Genomic DNA, 18,348 nt, shown 5'->3' on the forward strand with positions numbered 1-18,348 from the left:
TGAAGCCTGCTCCCCATTCCTTTCCTTTGGTGTCCTCTAGTCCTTCTTTATGGGAACTAATGAAGAACTTTTCTGTATGCACCCTCTCCACCCAACTCCTACTTTTAGAGACCTCTATCCTGTCCCCCCTCCGTCTCCTCTTTTCTAAGCTGAAAAGTCCCAGTCTCTTTAGCCTCTCTTCATATGGGACCTGTTCCCAACCCCTGATCATTTTAGTTGCCCTCCCCTCTCCCAGCCTCTCTCTTCCCCTCTCCCACCTCCTTTTTCCAGTCTCCCCCAGTTTTGTTCAATAAAGACAGATTCCATTTTTGAACACAATTGTCCTTTATTTTGTACATCAAGAAGAGGGGCTAGGGAAGGGTAAGTGGAAGGAGGTGAGGGAGGAATGGGGTACGAGCCCCCGATGGGGAGGACTGGGCTGGCTCTGTGGGCTTCTGGGGGTGGAAGCTCTCCTGCAGCCCCCCCAATTGCCCCCTCTCTCCAGATGGCAGCCTGCGGCAAGTGCAGCCGGGCTGATGGCCTAGTGGTGTGATGTGCCCAGTGTGGGCACTCCGGGCACTCCAAGCCAGGACTGGTTTTCGAGCAGGGCACCCCTGAGAACTATCTGTCCGGGGTGGGGGTCGGGACCCTTTAAGAGCAGCCCTCGGCTAGCCTGAGGCAGCATCTCCACGCTCTAAGTCCTCCTCTGATGCCCTGCCGGCACTGCTTCCGGCCATCCATAAGCCCTGTTCAGGGTCCACTTAATGTGGACATGCTAGTTCGAATTAGCAAAACGCTAATTCGAACTAGTTTTTAGTGCTAGACGCGTTAGTTCGAATTAGCTTAGTTCGAATTAACTAATTCGAACTAAGTTAGTTCGAACTAACTCTGTAGTGTAGACATACCCTATTACTATTCAACAGGCAAAGTAAGACCCTAAGGAAGGAAAATTCAAATTGCCACCTGCCAAATGCAGGGTACAGGACTTCACTGGTTCTGATAGCTTGACAGGTTCCCTTGCTGGGTCAAAAAGGAACCAACTGCGGAATGGGGGTGCAGATACAATGCAATTTCCCCTCTGACGGATGGGAATTAAGAGAATGTGGCTAGTAGCATTGAGCCGTGGGAGGGCATCTTAAGACAGCAGTCTGGTGTGTGGTGCAGTCGGAAAGTCTGAGTATTGTTGTGGAAGAAAGGGGCCATTTGGTGATCAAGTGAGGGGGCATTTCTTCCTCCGTGCCTGCTCCACATGCACTAAACTAAATTAGCTGCTTTATTTTTAAACTGCATTTAAAAATTCAGCCCTTGACGAAGTACAATTAGAAGTAACTGTGGACATAAAGAAGAGATACAGAAACCAAAATCGGGCTAACCGTTAAGGCTGCAGCTTTATTTAAAACTGTTACCTAATTAGGGAAACGACCCAAACTATCTAGCAGCGTCGTTCCCTCGTGGATCTCAGTTTGCACCACTGGCTTGGTGTACTTCAAACTTGAGGGAGAACGTGAAACCCCTGCCCCACCCACACCCTCAAGGTGCCAAGAGACCCTGAGTGTAAGCCAGACTCCCAGTCCATGGCCTTCCTCCTCCAGGCCAGAGGTGGAAGAGACACAGAATGAGGGGAGCCCAAAGCTGCATTGAGTGTGTCCACACTTGGAGCTGGCAGTTTCCAGCGTGAGGAGACTGGGTGTCTGGCTGGTGAGTCTTGCCCACATGCTCAGGGTTTAGCTGATCGCCATATTTGGGGTCGGGAAGGAATTTTCCTCCAGGGTAGATTGGCAGAGGCCCTGGAGGTTTTTCGCCTTCCTCTGTAGCATGGGGCACAGATCACAGCTGGAGGATTCTCTGCATCTTGGGGTCTTCAAAGTATTTGAAGGCTTCAATATCTGAGATCTAGGTGAGAGGATTATTCTAGGAGGGGTGGGTGAGATTCTGTGGCCTGCACTGTGCAGGGGGTCAGACTAGATGATCATAATGGTCCCTTCTGACCTTAAAGTCTATGAGTTGATGAGACAAACCCTGCACTCGCTGTGAGTGAGCCAGTGTGCTAAAACAAGGGTGCACTTTTAAAAGATAGCGCATCCATGTCGAGCAGCTCCCATGCTGAGTATGTCAGTATGAACCATCAGAGACCACTCCAAAGCTGTTCCCCATGCAATGCTTCTTTTTAAAAACTCCCCATGGTGACGCATTCCTTGGTCTTGGAGGCTTTGCTGGCACCACCCAAATGCATCAACCCCTTGGGAATCCAAGAAGGCACATTTGGGAAAAAGAACTCCGATGATAAGGACAGTTTTAATTCACTGAGACTGGAAAACTCCAACAGGAGAGTTTTATCAGCCACATTGTTAGAAGCTCCTGAAATGTGTTTGTATTTCAAAATCAAAGTCTTGGAGGGATACGCTCCACCGTAGGAGTTTCTTGTTAGTCTCTTTGTGTGAAACCACTTCCTTCCAAACAAACGAAATTTTAGCCCAGGATTTCTAACATCTCCGGGCAGATGGCCACTGGCTAACACACTCAGGCTGTGTCTAAAGCAAAATGCAGGACTATGTAGCACTTTAAAGACTAACAAGATGGTTTATTAGATGATGAGCTTTCATGGGCCAGATCTGAGGAAGTGGGTCTGGCCCACGAAAGCTCATCATCTAATAAACCATCTTGTTAGTCTTTAAAGTGCTACATAGTCCTGCATTTTGCTTCAGCTACACCAGACTAACACGGCTACATTTCTATTACTAGGCTGTGTCTAGACTGGCCAGTTTTTCCAGAAAATCAGCCACTTTTCCGGAAAAACTTGCCAGCTGTCTACACTGGCTGCTTGAATTTCCGCAAAAGCACTGACGATCTCATGTAAAATTGTCAGTGTTCTTACGGAAATACTATGCTGCTCCCGTTCAGGAAAAAGTCCTTTTGCGCAAAACATTTGTGCAAAAGGGCCAGTGTAGACAGCTCAGATTTGTTTTCCGCAAAAAAGCCGCGATCGCAAAAATGGCAATCAGGGCTTTTTTGTGCAAAAGCGTGTCTAGACTGGCCACGGATGCTTTTCCGGAAAAGCATCCTGCCAATCTAGATGCGCTTTTCTGAAAATGCTTTTAACAGAAAACTTGTCCGTTAAAAGCATTTCCGGAAAATCATGCCAGTGTAGACGTAGCCCCAGAGTAGCCAAAAGCAAGTTGTTTATCTTTACCTCCGGCTACTAGTTGAAAAACATGTTAGTCTAGAACTGCAGAGGATTCACTGTTGTGTGGTTGCTCTACAAGTCTCCCCACCCTCATCATATTGTTCTGGCACGTTTCAGATCTTGTAATTACGTCACCAATCAGTTGCTAATTAATACCAACCCCTCCTCACTCCAGCCCCACCAAGAAAAGGGAAGATGTATGTGGACTTCCCTGATGCATGAATGAGAAATGGAGTTTCCCAGCAGCGCCCCATCTCCCAGGTAGCCACATGCCCCTCAAGCCCCAGCAGGAGTGGTCCGAGGCCGGCTGTGGTAGCTGGTGCCCCAGGCGGAAGGCGCAATCGGTGCCCCCACCTGCACAGCTGTCAGTGGCCATGACATAAACATCGGGTACCCAGGTTGGCGGCACCCTAGGAGACCGTCAAGTCTGCCTAGGCTCACGGGCCGCCCTTGTGCCCCAGCAAGCCAGCATAACCCTCCTGAAATGTTGGCACACACACACCCCGCCAGGTAGCCTGCATTCTTCCCTGGTATTATCCCCATCTCCAGCCTAGGAAAGAGTCCTGGGTGTCTCCCCTGAGCCTACTGCCCAAAGATGGCAGAGAGCAAAGAGTGAGAGGGTCTGATCTTGCTGCAGCCCAGACGAGAGTCAGGCTGCTCCAAACAAACTCCCCACCCCAATCTCACTAACACCAGGACCCAACCACTCCCTGTTTCCTCCATCTACCCCATGCAGTTGGCTACCCTACTTCCCACCCACTCTACGGATGGGGGGGAGTGCTGGGTTCACACAAGTAGCTGCAGCCAAACCCAACTGCTGTGATCAACATCTCTCTCTTCTCTTCTCTTCTCTTCTCTTCTCTTCTCTTCTCTTCTCTTCTCTTCTCTTCTCTTCTCTTCTCTTCTCTTCTCTTCTCTTCTCTTGTGGCTGCCACTACCCAACTAGGAGACAGGATGCCCCAAACACTCCGTCCCTCCTTCTTATGTCTCCCAGCTATCCATGGGAGCCATGTTTAGACTACAGGCTTCTTTCAGAAGAAGCTTTTCCAGAAGAGATCTTCCAAAAAAACTTCTTCCAAAAGAGAGTGTCCCCACTGCCAAAACGCATCGAAAAAGCCACCTGCTTTTTTTACAGAGCACATCCAGAGTGAATGGACCCTCTTTCGCATGTAAGCTGTGATTACTATGGCAGAATGGTCACCAGGGCACCTGTGCTTTTTCCTCTTCTTCCGAAAGAATTCCCCCTTCCCCATTCACACACGCCTTTTTGCAAAAGAGCTCTGTTGCAAAAAGGCTTCTTCCTCATAGAATGAGGCTTACCAACACCAGAAAAAAACCCTCAGTTCTTTCAATTTACTTTTGAAAGAACATGATTGCAGTGTGGGCGTTAGTCAAGTTTTGTCAGAAAAATGGCTCGTTTCCTGACAAAACTCTGTAGCATAGACATACCCTGGGAGAGGTGCACTCCTCTGTCCCCCACAGAGATTTGCAACAGCTGAGAGTGGTGCCCCTACCACCAGCCAGGCAGTTTTGTGCTGGGCAGTCCTGAGCATTTGCCGATGAAAAAGCTGATGGCATCTAGACTGAATGATTGACTGGAAGAGCCAATTTACCTTTATGAATGATGGAAACAAATTTCAAATTCTTTAGTCAGTGTTAGTTATAAAATGACAAGATTCATCTCCAAGGTTGAATGGGGAACAGGTTTAAAACTAATAAAAGAAAGTTCTTCTTCACTCAGCGTGTAGTCAACCTGTGGAACTCCTTGCCATAGGAGGCTGTGAAGGCTAGGACTATAACAGAGTTTAAAGAGAAGCTAGATAATTTCATGGAGGTTAGGTCCATAAAAGGCTATTAGCCAGGGGATAAAATGGTGACCCTGGCCTCTGTTTGTCAGAGGCTGGAGAGAGATGGCAGAAGACAAATCGCTTGATCATTGTCTTCGGTCCACCCTCTCTGGGGCACCTGGTGCTGGCCACTGTCGGCAGACAGGATACTGGGCTAGATGGACCTTTGGTCTGACCCAGTATGGCCGTTCTTATGTTCTTATGGCTCCAGGTGTCCTAACCTAATTCTACAATCAAATTAACTGCAAAACTGTGCACGGCCCTCATCTCTGTAATGTCTGTTCTTCTCTGAATGAGTGTTCCTGTGCATTTGAAGTAGGTGTGTAGATGCCTACGTGCACAGGGGCCAGAAGATTTTCTCCTCTCTGTGACCCCTGGAGTTGCACCTTCATGGAACCCAGTATAGCAACCTGCCAACCCATCACCTCCGCGGTTCCTTCCTACCACCAGTGACATGCGGCTGGGACATCCCGTAGCCATTGCCTCTGCAAGCTCACCGGTTTTCCTGTTATTCTGTACACAGTTTGTTTCTTATTGTTCTAAGTCCGATTTTGTGTTTCTAGTTATTGTAAGTGCACCTCCCTTCTTAGAACCCACAGAGTCGTGGCGGTCGCACAAGCCAAAAAACCACCCACGCTCTTCCTGCCTGCAGTGCTTGAGTGAGGGTTACCAAAGAGACCACTGCAGAATCTGCCACAAGCTCCGCCCTAGGACTCTAAAGGACAGAGGCTCAAGGCACGTTGGATGGAGGTGGCTCTGCACCCTCAGCCTGACCCGGGACCAGAAGACCCAGCACCACGCAACTCTTCATCGGCATGGAGCGCTCTGGTGCCATCCTCCACATCAGGGCTAAAGGAGGATTCCTCTAAGCACCAGCACAGGTCCATGAGAGGAGGAACCGTAAGGTGCCGTTCTCCATTGCTGGTGCCTCAGAAGAGGAAGAATGAAGTTTGAGACCCACGCCTCGTTATTTTGAAATGTGCTGTGCCACAATGAAAACACGTGACCAGTTGGTATAGCGATAGTGGCTCTGACTTCCTTGATAGGGCTGCTGTTTTGCAAGTGTTAGCAGACATTGAGTCTTGCAGGTCAGTTTCGCATTGGAGGCGAAATTAATTATCCGGTTTCAAGCACTTCTGCAGAAAAGGACCTGGGGATTTTAATGGATGAGAAATGGGGTATGAGTCAACAGTGTATCCTTGTAGCCAAGAAGGCTAGCAGCATATTAGTAGAAGCATTGCCAGCAGATCTAGGAAAGTTATTATTCTGTTCTATTTGGCACTGGTGTGGCCACATCTGGGCTACGTCTAGACTGGCATGATTTTCCGCAAATGCTTTTAACGGAAAAGTTTTTCCGTTAAAAGCATTTGCGAAAAAGAGCGTCTAATTGACACAGACGCTATTCCGCAAAAGCACTTTTTGCAGAAAAGCATCCATGCCAATCTAGATGCGGTTTTGCGCAAGAAAGCCCTGATCGCCATTTTCGTGAATGGGGCTTTTTTGCACAAAACAATACCGTGTTGTCTACACTGGCCCTCTTGCGCAAAAGCATTTGCACAAGAGGGCTTTTGTCCAAACGGGAGCAGCATAGAATTTCCGCAAGAACACTGACAATATTACATGAGATCATCAGTGTTCTTGCAGAAATTCAAGTGGCCAGTGTAGACAGGTGGCAAATTTTTCTGGAAAAACTTGCCAGTCTAGATGCAGCCCTGGAGTATTGCATCCGGTTTTGCACTCCCCCTGTGCAGAAAGGCTGTGGATAAATTGGAGCGAGAACAGTGTAGGGCAACGAAAATCATTAGGGGCTGGAGCACATGACCTATGAGGAGAGGCTGACGGATTTGGGTTTGTTTATTCTACAGAAGAGAAGAGTGAGGGGGGATTTGATAGCAGCCTTCAACTCCTTGAAGGGAGGTTCCAGAGAGGATGGAGAGAGACTGTTCTCAGTGGTGATGGATGGCAGAACAAGGAGCAATGGGCTCAAGTTGCAGTGGGAGAGGTCTAGGTTGGATATTAGGAAAAACTATTTTATCAGATGGGTGATGAAGCACAGGAAGAGGTTACCTAATGCTATTTACTTGGTCATGAGAGGCCATTGGGCTTTACAAATGAGTCTTGACCCCAGAAAAGTTACGAACCAAAAGCCAACACAAGGCCAGACAGGGCTGAAACAAAGACTTGCTATACAATGTGGTCAAATATACACCATCCTAAGGACAGCACCCGAAACTAGGCTAGTTTGAAATTTGGTGCTGCCTACACTATTTCGAGCCATTCCTTACTCCTTGTAGAATGAAGTTTACAGGGATGGCGAATTAGCACATCCACTCTATTTTGAAATAGTGGACGTGTTCGAAAGACGTGGGGTAGCTATTTTGGGATACTGGAGATATCCTGAAATAGCACTGCAGTATAGACATACCCTAAGTGGGCTAGAACCATGTTGTTCAATAATTGACAGTAGGAATGTGTTAGTATTTTCTTCATCTTTGCAGTATTTTGCTCTTCCATCACTGTAGTGCCCTCAGCATGATGCAGCCCTTAACTGACAGGTTTTTAATTATTCCTGGCATTATGTGAGGAGGAGTATAAATGCCCATTGGTGGGTGCTGCACAGGGAAGTCCATTATTATGTCTTGCTCTACATGCTGAAAGTGTTTCACCAAACACTGCCTCTTACAGATCATCCTCCGTGTCCTCGCTGGCATCGGCTCGCTCTGCAGCTGGGAGCAGCTGGGATCCTCGTCCTGGCGGGAGCTGTGACAGTGATGGGCACTTGGGGTAAGCACCTCCAAATTAATTTGTAGGAAAAGCTACACCCTGAAATTTCCCCATCTCCGACATTTCTGATTCCAACTCTCTTGTGAAAAAACCCCCCAGACATTTCACTAGCACCAAAATGGGAACAATATGACATGGGCAGGACAATGTTAGAGCTTAATACTTGAGGCCCCTGTGATCCCGCTCTTACAGCTTCACTGTCATCCGTGTGCAGGGCGGAGTGGGAGACACCATTCACTGTGTAATAAATGCAGCAGTCTCTCTTATCGTCTCTCATGACCTATCCCCCTGGCCCAGTTCTGAATGTGAAAGCAGCAGTATGGGATGGGTGGCTGGTCCCTGAGCAGTAGCTGCCATTCATGCTCATGCTGTTCTGAAGTTTTTCAGCCCAGACGGTCTCTGAATTGCTTGAAGAACAACGGTACCAAGGAGAGACTCATCCCTCAATGCAACAGCAGACCTGGCCTGACAGATTTCCAGTCCCGCTTGCAACAATTTGTGTGTGAATCATCTCCCAGCAACTCAACAGGTATCTCACCTCTTTCTCTCAGCTACTCCTTGCACTGCAGCGCCACCTACTGGTCACATGGGGGCAATGACACAAACTACTGCAATAAGACGGGGGGGGGGGAGGGATAGCTCAGTGTTTTGAGCATTGGCCTGCTAAACCTAAGGTTGTGAGTTCAATCCTTGTGGAGATAATTTGGGGCAAAAATTTGTTGGCGATGGTACTTGGTCCTGCTGTGAAGGCAGGGGACTGGACATGATGACCTTTCAAGGTCCCTTCCAGTTCTAGAAGATAGGCAATCTCCATTAATTTAATGGTGGGTGGGATCCAACATGGGACTTCTAAGCTGAATCTATGAGCTATAGGTTCATACTAAGGCAGTAGAGCAGACTCATTAATCTCTCTCTGGTCTCAGTGCCACTACATGGGACACCACACCCAGAAGGTATGTGCATTATAGGACAATTACCCTATTGCTACCAACTAATTAGGACAGCTGGTAGCAACTCCTGTGTTCAGTTTCCCTAATTCTTCCATTGTAAATGGGTGTTGTGGTACCTTTGAGAAACTTTCACACATCCATTATTGGAACCAGACCTTAGAAATATGGGTGTGGGGTGCTCTCAGGTTGAAGAAACAGGATTGCTTTGTCCCAGGAAATGTCATCCAGGAAGAGTCGCCATTTCCCCTCTGGCTTCTGATCCTCAGGAAGACTCTGGAGCAGGACACAGATAACAGCAAGACCAGTCAGAAACCTTGGGCTCACCCTGGTGTGGCAGCTCACCCTGCACTGGGAGTTACCCATAGAGATGGGGAAGGGGGTGAGATCTGGGCCAGGTTCTCCCTCACCTAGCACATAGGGGCTGCATGTTTGTAGAAATGTCGGTGGTGTCCATAATGCCCACACACCTCCCCCACTTAAAAAAGGCCCTTCCCCACACCTGCCTGAGGTTCTGGGAGGGAGTGTGGATGTAGGAGGCAGGCTCTGGGCTGGGGCAGGTGATGGGGGGGCAAGAGGGGGTGAGGGGTGCAGGCTCTGGGACGAGGTAGAGGGAGTAGGAGGGGGTAGGGGTAGGATTTTTACCTGGGGCACCTCCCTCTGGCAGCAGCTCCTTGGCAGGGGGAAGCCAGAAGATCTCCACCACCAAAGGCACCACCCCATTAGCTCCCATTGACCACAAGGGTGATCAAGGGGAGGGGCAATGTGCAGAGACACAACTTCCTTTCCACTCAGGAGGCAGAGCGACACGTGGAGCCAGAGCTGATAGGAAGTTGCTTTAGTCCAGCTGCGCTACCAGTGACAGCGACCAGGGGTGGCAGGTAGTGTTGGGGGATGCATAGGGGGCAGCAAATGGGGCCAGGGAGAGACTCAATCCTAAGCATTGCTGGAGCTGGGCCTCTGGGCCAGGAATATCCTTGGTGCCCGAGCACCAAGGGCCCAAAGAACTTTCCAACCCTGCCCCAGTGGTCTGTCACCTCCAGGGACACCACGTGGGCCAGAAGCTCCTACTGGGGAGGAAGACAGAGCTGACCAGGCTCCCACTGTGCACCCAACCCCTGCTTCCTCCCCTCGTGAGAACACACTCTCCATGTCACCCACCAGCCCTGAGCGGTAGCAGTGGGTACGGTGCTGGACCAGGTCCAAACCCTGCCGCTGGTTCAGGATGTGGCAGTTGTTCCCGCTGCGTGTAACAGAATTGCTTTACATGTTTGGGTTTTTTTGGGTTTGTTTTTTAAAGAAATTAGGCCATGAAACACAACGCTGCATTAAGGGCACAGGAAGGTTACAAAGCCAAGCTCCTGAAAGTTAGAAAATGCCAGATTTACAGTCGCTCACACAACCATAATCCAGCCTCCATTTGTGTGTGCCTTGCGATACTGTCTCTATTGCATGGTTACCTACTGTTTTTCCCATGGTTGCTGACTCATTCAGTGTGCAGAACTATTTGGTACCCAAGTCCATGATGGCTCCCCAAATAAACATTCACTGCATGGGAAGAACCCACAGTCAGGCTGAGGGACAGCTGCATGGGCAGCCATGAACGTGGCGTTTTCAGTTTGACTTTATGACCTAAATAAAGTTCTAACTCTGATGTGTGGTATTATCTACCTCTCCTGCAATGCAGCCATCTGTAGGGGAAACACAAGGGCTGTGCAGCAGGGCACAGGAAAGCTACACAAGGGGAGGAAGGGTACATCTGCACTACAACGTTAATTCAAACTAACTTAGTTCGAATTAGTTAATTCGAACTAAGCTAATTCGAACTAACAGATCCAGACTAAAAAACTAGTTCAAATTAGCGTTTTGCTAATTCGAACTAGCATGTCCACATTAAGTGGACCCCGAACCAGGCTTAAGGATGGCCGGAGGCAGTGAGATCAAGTCATGGAGGTTGGGTCCATGGAGTGGTATTAGCCAGGGGGTAGGAGTGGTGTCCCTGCCCAAGGTTTGTGGAAGGCTGGAGAGGGATGGCACGAGACAAATGGCTTGGTCACTGTCTTCGGTCCATCCCCTCCAGGGTCCCTAGGGTTGGCCGCTGTCGGCAGATAGGCTACTGGGCTAGATGGACCTTTGGTCTCACTCAGTACGGCCATTGTAAGCTCAGGGCTCAGGGTCGGGGGTCTCACTGGACTCCCTTGATTCTCTTGCACACCTGCTCCCGGGTGGCCAGGCTGGCAGCTCTCCTGCCCTAGACGGCCACTTTCCTGTGCCTAGCGCGGAGATCGTGAACGAGGTCCACGATGTCCGCACTAGACCAGGCGGGTGCCTGCCTCTTGTGGTCCCGGGCACGCTCCCGGGAGCCGCCAGCCTGGTCCCGGGAAGAGGGGGAGGGCTGGGGGGCATCGGGTGGGTGGCTCGATCCGTGCCAGGTGCAGGGTCTGCTGGCTGGGTGCTGGCAGGCTTGCACCTGGCACGGGCACCGTAGCCATCCCGTGCCCCTTTAAGGGGTAAGGGGTCCGGGGCCGGGGGCGGGCAGACGAGTTTCCTTGGTGTTGGCCAGAGTGGCCACCAGGGAAACCTGGGGAGGGCTAGCCTCCCACTAGTTCAAATTAAGGGGCTACACACCCTTTAATTCGAACTAGCTAGTTCAAACTAGGCTTAATCCTCGTGCAATGAGGGTTTCCTAGTTCGAACTAAGCGCTCCGTTAGTTCGATTTAAATTCGAACTAACGGAGCGCTAGTGTAGCGCCTATGAAAGTTAGTTCGAACTAACTTTGTAGTGTAGACATACCCTAAATGATGTAGCATTGCAGTCGAACCTGACCTGCATTAGCCCCATGCTAATTCAGGCCTGAGATACGCAGTTTCACCAGAATCCTCCCTCCTGCCCTGCAGCAGCTGCTGCTAATTGGTTATGGGAACTGCCCTCAAACCCAGTCCAGGCAATGGGGCAACTGGAAATGTTGAGCCCATGCACGAGTGTAATGAAGTTCAGAACTTTTAGCTCCATGACATGTTTCCATTTTCCCCTCCAGAGGGACCAGGGTGCAAGCTCTGCCCCCCAAACTGGATGTTGCACCGGGACAAATGCTACTGGGTGTCTAAAAACAAATCTTCCTGGAACAAGAGCTGCGATGACTGTTCAAGGAGGGGCTCCCGACTGCTGGTGATACAGGACCAGGCCGAGATGGTAAATCAATCGTGTCCTGGGGATAACAGCTCTAGTAATAATTATTCTTCCTCAAGGAATGTCTCTGTGGGTGCTCCACTTTGGGTATCTTGGCGCTCTTTTGCTTATAATCAGAATTTTTTAGCCGCAGTATTCCCACCCAGGTGCCAATGCCACTCATGCTGCAGTGAACGTGCTGACATGCGTGCACCATCAACCCTCCCTCAGTTCTCTTTGAACCACTCCTGGCTTGGTTGGCACCTAGCAGCTAGGGTTGCCAGGTGTCCAGTTTTCACCCGGACAGTCCGGTATTTGTGGCCTCTGTCTGGTAAAAATACTCAGGAAATACATTTTACATGTCAGGAACTTTCTGTTTCTCTCATTTTTCCCTTGCTGCATCTGGCGGGGGTGGGATGAACAGGGAGTGTAGGGATTTAAAGGGGCAGTTACTTTTTTTTTTTTCTCAAACAATTTTTTCCATGCTATGTTCAGTATTTTTTGTGAAAGTATCTGGTAACCCTGCCAGCAGCACTCCATGCCTGTGACAGAATCATTCCCCTAAGAGCTGCCACCACTGTATGAAGTTCTCTTCTACATCTTTGAAAGCAAGAGAGCTTCAGCTAAAACTCCTCACCACAGAGAAGACCAACCTTGGAACCAGTATCACAGGTCTCTCCAACCCATATCTCTCCTACAGTGGCTTCTGATCAAGGACCACTTGAACCAAGAGACCCTCCAGCCAAGAAAATGACTAAGAGGAAGCATGCCTCTCCTTCAGCAGACAGGTCACCCAAAAGGTTATCCCTTTAGCAGACGCCTTCCTCCACACCCAAGGTACAGGCTTCAGCGGATGGGAAGGCAGTCCCGTATGTTCAAACTCCAAGGGACAGTGTCCTCTAAAGACACACTTCCTGCAGTCTCAGTACTGAAGTTGAAGAAGGCCGCCCCTCGCCGTTGGTACCGACAACAGAAGTACCAACATAGTCAGTACCCAAACTGCATCGCACCGCAGGCAAGGGCTGACAGGAACCGCCAGTGTAGATGCCGACCAAGATGGTACTGGCACTGCATGCCAAAGTTTTCCTGGTACCGACCACATTGAAGGCACGGGATGACTTGGTACCGCAAAGAATCCAGTCCTCCGCACCAGTGGCACCAATCTTTCCACTGCCGAGGCCACTCACCCCTCACCAAGAGCTGGCGGTTGCAGGCGGGGAAATCCGTGCCCGGTTCCCCATGCAACATGAGGATCGGAGCAACAGGAGTGCGGGACAAGCCCAAGCTGACAGAGGTTGGTTGTAAGTGTGGATGGTTGTAAGTCGAGGTGGTAGTAAGTCGGAGAACAGCTGTATCTCAGGACCAGGGTCCACAAGCTCCATCTCAAGGCCTGGATCCTCCGAGGGTGATGGCGCAGGACCTCACCTGTTCTTGTAAAGAGAGTACAAGTAAGCCCTATTTGCGGAAATGGCATCATTTCTCTAACTGGGCCACCTACAGAGCACTTTGACCTTGCTCAGCACAGTTAATGATGAACTTGGAGAACCTTCTTTTCTTAAAGAACCCGAATCTTTTGAATTCCTCAGTAAAGGTCCACTTAGTGGGTCTTTCTAGGAAACATGATATTGTAGAGGGACACACTATTTTCTGACACCTGACCACTAAGACATTTTTAAAGGTCTCAAGAATCTTTTTCCTCCAGTAAGGCCAGCAGTGCCATCTTGGGAGCTCAACCTTGTCCTTAACATCTTGATCCACTCTCCATCCGAACTGATTTCACCATGAAAGTTGCTTTCTTACTCGTCATCACAACAGCTAGAAGGGTTCGTGAGTTGGCAGCTCTTAGAGCAGATCCTCCACTTACGATCTTTGACAAAGACAGAGTTGTCCTAAGACCACACCCGAAATTTCTTCACAGTTCCACCTCAGCGAAAGCCACCAAATGCCTCATCCTGATGCTAATGTGGCTCAACTCCTCTCTGTGGGTGCTCGACGGATGATTGCTTTTTATCTAGATAGAACAAAGCAGTCCAGACGCTTTTCCAGACTGTTCATTTCCATAGTAGATGGCTCCAAAGAGCAGGCTGTTTTGAAACAGAGGCTTTCAAAATGCATAACGAATTGTATTAAAACTTGCTATGACATCAATAAGGTGTCACAACCGACTCAGTTCCGGGCCCGCTCCACCAGGGCAATGGCCAACTCTACGGCCTTCCTCCATAACATGCCCATCATGCACATGTGAAGGGTGGCCCCATGGGCCTCTACACATATCTTTACAAAACAGTATGCCATATACACTCTTCACAATGTATCCGGTTTGGTGTGGCAGTCCTCTCCGCTGTCCACCGCTCAGGTCCGAAGCTCCTTCTTCCAGATGACCAAGGTATTACTCCGTAATCACCTGCAGTGGAGTGCCCACAGGGACACTCCTTGACAAAGAAAAAAGGGGGTTATTCACCTTGTTCATTAACTGATGTTCTTCAAGTTGGGTGTTCCCGTGGGCACTCCTTGACCGTTTCTCCTCCCCTCTGCTTTGGAGCTGTAACGTCTCTCCATAGTAGAGAAGGAACTGAGGGACGATTGATGGAACACACCCGTTGGCATGCTCGCTACAGCGTGAGCAGTGCCACATATGCACGCCAGCACCCAAGGGGGATACTGCTAAAAAGTTTCAATTACAGCTGCTCCCCAAGTTGCGAACGGTCGAGTTACGACCGTTTGCACTTACAACCAAAGCTCCCATGGAGCAGTCGTAAAGGCAGTCCCGGAGTTACGAACACGACCCACGCTTATGAACAGCATGGTCACGTGTAACTCAATGGAGTCCGAGTTACGAACAGTTCGAGTTACGGATCAAGTGTTGGTCCGTAACTTGTTCGTAACTCAGAGAGCGGCTGTATAAACACAGGAACACGAAGATACCTACAGTGAAAAACCCACAAGGACACCCATCTCAAAGATCAGTTACTGGACGAGGTGAGTAACCTCCCTTATACACAGAACCACGGTGTTGTGCGTCTGCCGCATTTGCTCTACACACACCAACACGAGCTAAAAAGCAAGGAAACAAAAAATAATTGATGCTCTGCCACCCAGAGGCAGACACCTCACTGACAACACCACAAAGGTTGTACTAAGGCCTTAATTCTGCCCAAGTCAGGAGAGAACCTACACTACTGGCCCATAGTCACAGAGGGAGTTTGGGGAATTAAATCCAGTTCCTAGACTTTTTACTGAGCACCTTACCCACTAGACCTGCCTTCCCCCCTCACTTCATTCCTCCATGTCATTTGCAGACTTTCATTCAAACCACTTTCAAAGACATAAATCGGTTTTGGCTTGGTCTCATTATTACATCCCCCTTGAGGAACTGGACGTGGATGGATGGCTCCCTGTTAAATCAAACACTGTGAGTGGTTTTATCTTCTGGGTCCATAGAAGATGTGCAGCAGGGGGCACAGGACTGTTGCTTTCTAGCATTGGTGGGAACAGAGGCTACATAGGGGCACAAGGGATGTCAAGTGCTAGGCACCATGTTCTGTACAGAGCGGAGTCCTGAGCCTCATTCCACGGCTTCCATCAGCGGTCAGGCTAATCCTGCCGGCTGAGTTTGGTAATATGGACACATGTTTCCTATGCTCAAACAGCTGCTTATAGGGTTATGGGCTAGGAAGTATTTAATCAACCAGGGCTCTGCAGGAACAATTCGGCAGAATAAATTCAAGGAGTGTCTGAATGAGGAAAAGCTGCTAAAAATCTCGTTCCAAAATTCTAAACAGTGTTTATTTGTTTCCCAGGTTCAAGTCAGTGAATCCTCCCGAAGGGAACAACAACTGTGGGGTGATAAAAGCAGATGTGATTCGTTTTGAAAGCTGCAGAGCTGCAGCCAAGTGCGTTTGTGAAAAAGACGCTCTCCAGATATAGGCAGTGACATTAAATAGCTGCATTTTCTATGGACAATACAATCTCCTTTAGTTTCTTTCTGTCACATGAATGATGAATATTGAAGGCAAGTTTCAAAGGGAAGAACTGGGCTTGTGCCCACTCCCTTCCTCCTGTTTTTATAAGGTGTCTGAAGACAACATGGAAGATTATGGTGAAGGAAGAACTATTGACAATTGACATCACAGGTAGAGCTGGGGGGAAATTTTCCAACGAAAAATCTATATGTCAAAAAAAATTGCAGTTGTAAGTCAAAGAGGACTATTCACAACCTGGTGCTGAGGTCACTGAATAGCTGCAGCCACAGTAAAATAATAAAACATCAGGGGCAAGGGGCACACAGGGGCAGCAGGAGGAGACAGCAGCTAACAGCACCGAGTAGCTAAATGGTTAGTGCACCATGTTGGAATCCCAGCTCTGGAGCAGTGCAAACAGATGGGCCATGTACATCAAGAGGGGGTGGGGCTATTTTAAGAGCTTTCTCTCAGTGACAGAATCCATTCCCAGGAACGAGCTCAACAAGCCTAACAAATGGATCTAAGGAGGACAAACCTATTGTTCTGCATAGGGCCGGTCTTAGGGCTGAGCAGACAGGGCCCATGCCTAGGGCGCTGTAGACAGGGGAGCATTGGAAGGAGCTTGTGCTGCCCCCTGCTGGCTGCGGAAGGACTTGGCTGCCCACAGCAAGTTTTCCTCCGCTCTGGCACCTTCCCAGGGCTGGGATGTTGGGCTTCTTCCTGATCCCAAACCCTGGTCCCGCCCCTCCATCTGCTCATTCCTCAGCTGGCTGACTGCAGGCCCGGGCTCTACTGCAGGCTCTCCAGGAGCCCAAAGTGACAGCGTGGCAGCATGGCCCAGCACCGCCTGGAGTGAAGTCCCTCCCTGCCTGTGCCACTTGATCTCTGGCAGGGCAGGAGCAAAACTCTCTAGGCTGTGTCTACACTGGGCCACTTATTCCGGAAAATCAGCCGCTTTTCCTGGAATTAGCTGCGAGCTGTCTACACTGGCCCTTGAATTTCCGGAAAAGCAACGACGTTGAACTGTACAAAATCAACCACTATTCCGGAAAAACTATTCTGCTCCCGCTCGGGCATAAGTCTTTATTCCGGAACACTGTTCTGGAAAAGGGCCAGTGTAGACAGCCCAGTAGTCTTTTCCGGAAAAAAGCCCCTATCGCGGAAATGATGATCGGGGCTCTTTTCCGGAAAAGCGCGTCTACATTGGCCACGGACGCTTTTCCAGAAAAAGGGCTTTTCCGGAAAAGCAGCCTGCCAGTGCAGATGCTCTTTTTCCGGAAATACTTATAACGAAAACTATTCTGTTTTAAGCATTTCCGGAAATTCATGCCAGTGTAGACACAGTCTCTCTGTGTGAGTGAGCAGGCAAAGTCTGGGAACAGAGAGAGGGGAGAGGAGGTACCCAGAGGCTGGGAAGAGAGTGGGGAAACTGAACTTAGGGGGTAAAACCAGGCTTGGACTTCATGGAGTGGGATGGTAACGCAGAGTCAGTTCTTCTGGATAATGTACATCTTTGAACAAACATACACATAACATTAATCTGAGCTTTGGAAGTTTCACAATCAGCACTATCTCTTGCAAAGTTTATCCAATTAGCTTGTCCATCAACAAACGTTTATTTTCCTTTACTATGCTCGGGGAATAATTTGCAAACATAACAGTAGACCACCTTGGTGGTTTCTGGAAAAAAATCAGTTCATTTCTAATTTCTGTGGTCTTGTTTTCCTTCCTCCTCAGAAAATGGGACTCATGAAGACCTCTGAGTTGCTTTCCTCCTCTAATTTCATACTCGTTTCTCAAATTTTCCATATTACCTATGTTTTTTATTTACTAACAAATATTCTTTCCTAGCCAATTAAATAGATTTTGGCCTTAATGCAATGTCTTCAGGGTAGATTTCTTCCCTTACTTTGACAAAATTACCAATAGTTTGTCATTCCATTGCCACTTCAGAGTCCACTTGTTCAACTTTTCCAGTCATGGTGATAGCCCCACAATTCGTCAAGTGATCAGACAATTGAGATGTTTCTTCACCCATACTTTTTGATGAACGTCCTTTGTTCAATACTTGAAGATCTGGAAGGACTGATTCTGTGTTATTGCCTCTGTGAACGTAGACTGAATTATATTGTAAAAGTAGAATGAATTAAAGAAATGTTTGTTCCTTTAGCAGGAAGAGAGATGTTAAGGTAAAGTTGTTTGTGTGTAAACAGGAAGGAGGATGTTAAGGTACAGGACAATGGTTCCACTTAAGAGTGATAATGGGACATTAACAGGAGATTGGTAAGAGTTAATAAGGAAATGAGACAAAATACAGGACTATATAGCACTTTAAAGACTAACAAGATGGTTTATTAGATGATGAGCTTTCGTGGGCCAGACCCACTTCCTCAGATCAAATAGTGGAAGAAAATAGTCACACCCATATATACCAAAGGATACAATTAAAAAAATGAACACATATGAAAAGGACAAA

General features: G+C 48.7%; 1 protein-coding gene across 1 annotated transcript; it reads left to right on the forward strand.

Moving 5' to 3' along the window:
• Window positions 1-7,652: 7,652 nt before the first annotated feature.
• Window positions 7,653-18,348, forward strand: LOC149522236 (killer cell lectin-like receptor subfamily B member 1B allele C). Its single transcript, XM_089770645.1, has 5 exons — window positions 7,653-7,794; window positions 8,174-8,323; window positions 11,780-11,934; window positions 15,210-15,322; window positions 15,711-18,348. The coding sequence occupies exons 1-5, from the start codon at window positions 7,659-7,661 to the stop codon at window positions 15,835-15,837; spliced, it is 681 nt and encodes a 226-aa protein (XP_089626771.1). The 5' UTR covers window positions 7,653-7,658; the 3' UTR covers window positions 15,838-18,348.

Source organism: Pelodiscus sinensis, chromosome 19 (assembly GCF_052426305.1).
Source record: "Pelodiscus sinensis isolate ZL-2025 chromosome 19, ASM5242630v1, whole genome shotgun sequence".
NCBI lineage: Eukaryota > Metazoa > Chordata > Testudines > Trionychidae > Pelodiscus > Pelodiscus sinensis.

Excerpts from the sequence above, each read along its gene's own strand:
- LOC149522236 (XM_089770645.1), top strand. The coding sequence starts at position 7,659 with ATGCTGAAAGTGTTTCACCAAACACTGCCTCTTACAGATCATCCTCCG. Across the intron at positions 7,795-8,173 it reads GACAGTGATGGGCACTTGGG|TTTTTCAGCCCAGACGGTCT; the intron begins GTAAGCACCTCC and ends GCTGTTCTGAAG. Across the intron at positions 11,935-15,209 it reads TACAGGACCAGGCCGAGATG|ACTTTCATTCAAACCACTTT; the intron begins GTAAATCAATCG and ends TGTCATTTGCAG.